Source organism: Dromiciops gliroides, chromosome 1 (genome assembly GCF_019393635.1).
Source record: "Dromiciops gliroides isolate mDroGli1 chromosome 1, mDroGli1.pri, whole genome shotgun sequence".
Classification (NCBI taxonomy): domain Eukaryota; kingdom Metazoa; phylum Chordata; class Mammalia; order Microbiotheria; family Microbiotheriidae; genus Dromiciops; species Dromiciops gliroides.
The window spans coordinates 749407233-749412136 of record NC_057861.1 but is presented as its reverse complement, the minus strand read 5'-3'; the positions used below and the strand labels follow the sequence as shown (position 1 = coordinate 749412136).

General features: G+C 45.0%; 1 protein-coding gene across 1 annotated transcript; it reads right to left on the bottom strand.

Annotated features, from left to right (window-relative positions):
- Positions 1–390: 390 nt before the first annotated feature.
- Positions 391–3011, bottom strand: HESX1 (HESX homeobox 1). Its single transcript, XM_043979843.1, has 4 exons — positions 2758–3011; positions 1646–1851; positions 791–892; positions 391–544 (listed from the first exon to the last, which is right to left on the bottom strand). The coding sequence occupies exons 1-4, from the start codon at positions 2924–2926 to the stop codon at positions 446–448; spliced, it is 576 nt and encodes a 191-aa protein (XP_043835778.1). The 5' UTR covers positions 2927–3011; the 3' UTR covers positions 391–445.
- Between the last annotated feature and the right edge of the window lie 1893 nt (positions 3012–4904).

Genomic DNA, 4904 nt, shown 5'->3' with positions numbered 1-4904 from the left:
TAACCCCAATTGCCTCACCAAAAAGAAAGAAAGAAGAAAATTGTTCGAAGATAAGGATAAGTCAAAGATAAATAAATGCCTGCATGAAAATAAATGAACGAATGAGGAAATAAATAAGTAGCGATCATACAAGCAGATCTCTTTCAAATGAAATAAGTAAACTCATGTACAAACACTAAATTTGCTCCAAAACCACCACTTTTTTTTTCTGAAAATGTTTATTAAAATATATGGGAAAAGCCTTTTTCTTTCCCAGAGTGCTCTAATAAAATATGCATCATGCCACAGGAATAGTTATTTACAATTTCTTTTCAGGGAAAAAGAATGATAGGCAATTCAGAATGAGGTGCAGTAAATAAAAACATCCAGTTTCTGCTGTGAGGGCACTCACTCTACTAGCTCATCATTCAGTCTACAATTGGAATACCAGCACAAAGACTTCTTCCTATTTGGAGAGATTTGTATTCAAATTGTTTTTAACCAATAGGAACTGGGATTCTCTGTGAGACCTTTTAAGTTTCGCCCTGCGATTTTGGAACCATATCTGAAACAAAAGAAAAACAAAAGAGCATTTGAGAATTTACTATTATTTCCTCCCTGAATTTTTGGGCCAGTAGGTCTCATGAAAACTGTTTAAACATAATACATGTATGTGTGTGCACATGTATCTCACCTAATTGTAATATGGATATCCCCACACCCACCTTACCCATGGCTGGTCAGTGCCTCTCAGGGCTGTTATTGTTGTGAACACATCAACCAGCGTAAATTGCAGACTCTGGAAAATTACCTGGATCCTATCTTCCTCCAAATTCAATTTCCGAGCCAGGTCTTCTCTGACATCAATACCAGGGTAGGAGTTTACTCTAAAGACGTTTTCCAATACTTCAATCTAGGGAATTAATTAACAATCAGATATTATCATTCTTAATTTTGCTAAAAGATTCAGTTGGTCAATGTAAAAATGACCTTTAAAAATACTTCCATGTCTGATTGCTTACCATCTCAGGGAGCGAGGGAAGGATAGAATTTGGAACTCAAAACTTGAAATAAAAATGTTTAAAAATATTTCCATGAACATCCCTGTATGTCTTTTAATAGAAATTGACCCTGAATCCATGAAAAAACTCCCTTTACCAATGCAAGTCTTTATCTCTTCTTCAGATGAGCTGTAGTTTTTTTTTTTTTAGTGAGGCAATTGGGGTTAAGTGACTTGCCCAGGGTCACACAGCTAGTAAGTGTTAAGTGTCTGAGGCCAGATTTGAACTCAGGTACTACTGACTCCAGGGCCGGTGCTCTATCCACTGCGCCATCTAGCTGCTCCGAGCTGTAGAGTCTTAAACAGTTGCTTAGAACACTGAGATTAAGTGACTTGGCCCAGGGTCATAAAGTCAGGTGTCAAAGGTCTTCTGATTCCTTTTAATAAACCATTAAAAAAAACCTATATTTCAATGGAACTCAATAATATGAGTACTCCCTCCAATGATGCAAGGTCCAATCCATCTATATATGTGTCCATACTCCATCACGTTTGTAGGAAAGTGTACAGCATGTTATTTCATGGACAAAGACTCAAAGCATAAAATAGAGACCTCACTCCAGAAATAAAGCAATCAGTCACATCTGGTGCAAAGCAAAGTCTTACCTGGTTCCTGGTAAAAGCAGTTCTTGGTCTCCTGCCTCGATACCAACTCAGCTCTCTTTTAAAAGACAGTCTTTCTGAGGCTGACACATATTTTTCATATTTCAAGATCCTTTCTTCTTGTTGAGGATAATTTCCGGGGTGAGGGAGCAAGCTGCTGCTGGGCAAGATTGGGATGGATAGGCATGGATTCCCATCTTCTCCTAAAACTAGAAAGACAATGCAGAAAGACACTTCTAAAAGTTTGGCGTGAAATTCCTGAACACAAATCCTCTCCAATTTCCTGGATGATCTACACTTGTTAGTCAAGAACATAAGACAAAAGTAAAGGTCACGCCTAAGCTGGATTCAAGGAAACATTTTGTTTTCTGAATTGGTTATTTTCCTAATATTAAAAACAGACACGATTGGACAGAGTGACTGCTAGGTCACCTGACCACACAGTAAGTCAGGGAGGGATGAGATACAGTACTGAAGAGTGTGGGCTCAAAGGACATCCCATTTTCCAGTTTACTGCCTGGAAACTGACATCATTCTTATTCTTTCCAGTGGCCCCTGGCTGGGTCCTTTGCAGTTATTAGTAAATGAAGTGCCATGCTTGAGTTAATAACATCTCAGTTTCTCTTTTTCTCTCTGTTCTATCTGGTTCTCTCTGTTTCTCTTTCTCTTTGTCTCTGTCTCTTTGTCTTTGTCTTTTTCCCTGCCTCTGTCTCACTGTATCCCTGTGTCTCTGTCTCTGTATGTGTGTAGATCTCTGTCTCTGCTTATTCTCTCTGTCTCTGTCTCCTGTTTCTCTTTCTCTGTCCTGTTTCTTTCTCTCTGGCTCTCTGTTTCTGTCTCTGTCTCACTGTGTATCTTTCTCTGTCTCTCCTTTCTGTCTGTCTGTCTGCCTCTCTCTCTGTCTCTCTGTCTCTCTCTGTCTCTCTGTCTCTGTCTCTGTCTCTCTCTTTCACACACACACACACACACACACACACACACACACACACACACACACACACACCCTCCCCCTTCCCCCTCCAATCTGTTTTTTCCTGAGCAGTCACTGACCTATGCATCAAACATCGCCACCTCTGCGGGAGGATAGAGAAAGCAAGTGTAAGAAGGGGACCTACCTAAGGGACAGCAGGAATCTGTCCAGGGCTTGGATGGAGGGATGTCTGGGCTGCTCTCCTTCTTCGGCTCTAGTCCCAAAATGCTCTCGATGGAAAAGGAACGAGGGGAGGCCTTGCTCTCGGCCAGGCTGGGCAGTGTCCGGGAACTGGAGGTTGCGCAGAGGGCCATGGCTATGGATGCGGTGGGCCCCCACCCCACCTCTGAGCGGTTAAGTCCAGAGTGCGCTCCGAAGGGGGCTGCATGCACGCCCGTCTGCTAGCCCAGATTGCTGGAGCACTTCAGCACCCCGCCGACGGACAGGGACTCTACTACTCTGCGCACTAGAGTCCTTTATAGCCCCGGACCCAGATCTGGGAGAAGGCTAAGGGAGGAGGAGGGGGTTAGGAAGCTCACGTCATAGCATAAATCTGGAGCCCGGGCTAGTCAGCGCAGGCCTCCCCACCGGGTTGGAGGCTGGGAAGCTAATTGTTTACTTGTTTGCAAGTAATTAGCAGCTAATGGCCCCCTCTGGGGGTCGCCCCCTTCCACCACCCCCACCCCCAGCGGGTGGTCAGGGATTCGCAGAGAGCGTTATCTCAGCCGAGCAGCAGCCCAGAGGCTGCGGAACTTTCTCCCCAGCCGCCGGGCACGTCCCACGCGGGGCCGCCTCCTTTCTGCCAAACCACTAAGGTAGAAAATCGTGCTTTTCCCCGCTCTGAACTTAAGACTTACAGCGACTCCAGGTACCTGAACCCCGCGGCCGGATCGCGAGCCAAGCAAAGAGTGAAGCATCTCGTTGAAGGGGATTTTCTTCTGGGGAAATTTGGAAAAAAAATAATCCCTTAATACTATTAGGGTAAGCCTGATGAAAATGCCAGGGGGGGTTTCATATGCATATGTCACAGCAAATGTGGTCAATAAACCCACAATAGCAGGGAACTGGAGGAGAGCCGCCCCGCCCTCCCGAGGTGGCAAAGTCATTAAAACGCAGTGCCATTGTCTTTCCCGAGCCCGGATTAGTTCTCGAAAACAGAGGAACCAAGTATTTTCCATCAATAATCTCCTCACTGGCTCTGGCCTTCCTTCCATTAAATGAAGTTGGTGACAGTTCGGCTCAAGAGAAGACAAGCCAAGTCATTTACCCTCCCAAGCCTCAGTTTCCTTCTCTGGAAAATGAGGGGAGGGGGTCGGACTACATGGTTTCTGAGGTTCCCCACCCCCTCAGAATCTATGTCCTCGTGGATAAGGACCTTAGAGACGCAGAGTCCGACGCCCTTATTAAGACAGAGACGTGAAGTGATCGCCCAAAGTGATTGGCTATATCTAAGTCCAGGTCCTTTGTCTTCAAATCTAGTGCTCTTCCTACTGTATTATCTTATACGGTCTGACTTAAAATGCGAGGGACTAAGTAGGAATCCATGTAGCTTTTGGGTTAGGATCGTGGATTCAGAGTTGTAAGGGACCTCAGATCATGTGGTTCAAGCCCTTCACTTGCTAGGTAAGAAAACTGAGGGCTGAAAGGTGACAGTACAGCAAAAGCAGAGCTAGATTTGAACCCAAGCCCTCTGACTGCAAATTTAGAACTCATTCTACTGTGTTTTGGCTTTGTTACCCAAAAGCAAAACAAAAGGAACTTTCCTCCTCTTTCTTTTTCTTTATACTCCCCATTGAGCTTCCCAGTATTAAGCGTCCTCTCCACCCCCACCCCCCAATGTAAATATTTGTAAAAGGCATCTCTCTGTCTCCCACCTCTCCTACCCTCTCCTCCTTTATGCTCTCCTCTTTCTCTGTCTCTGTAGCTCCCTCCTCTCTCCACTCTTCTCCCCACTTCTCTTCCTCTTTCTCTAACTCTCTAGGTCTCTTTGTGTCTCTGTCTCTGTGTGTGTCTCTGTCTCTCTCTTTGTCTCTCTGATACTCTCTGTCTCTGTCTCTCTGCCTCTCTGTTTCTCTGGCTCCCTGTCTTTGTCTCTCTGTCTTCTGTGTCTGTGTCTGTGTGTGTCTCTCTGTCTCTCTGTCTATGTCTCTCTTTGTCTCTGTCTCTGTCTCTCTCCATCTCTGTCTCTCTGTGTCTCTCTCTGTCCCTCTCTCTGTCTCTCTGTCTTTGTCTCTGTCTTCTGTGTCTGTGTCTCTCTGTGTCTCTGTCTCTGTTTCTCTCTGTCTCTTTCTC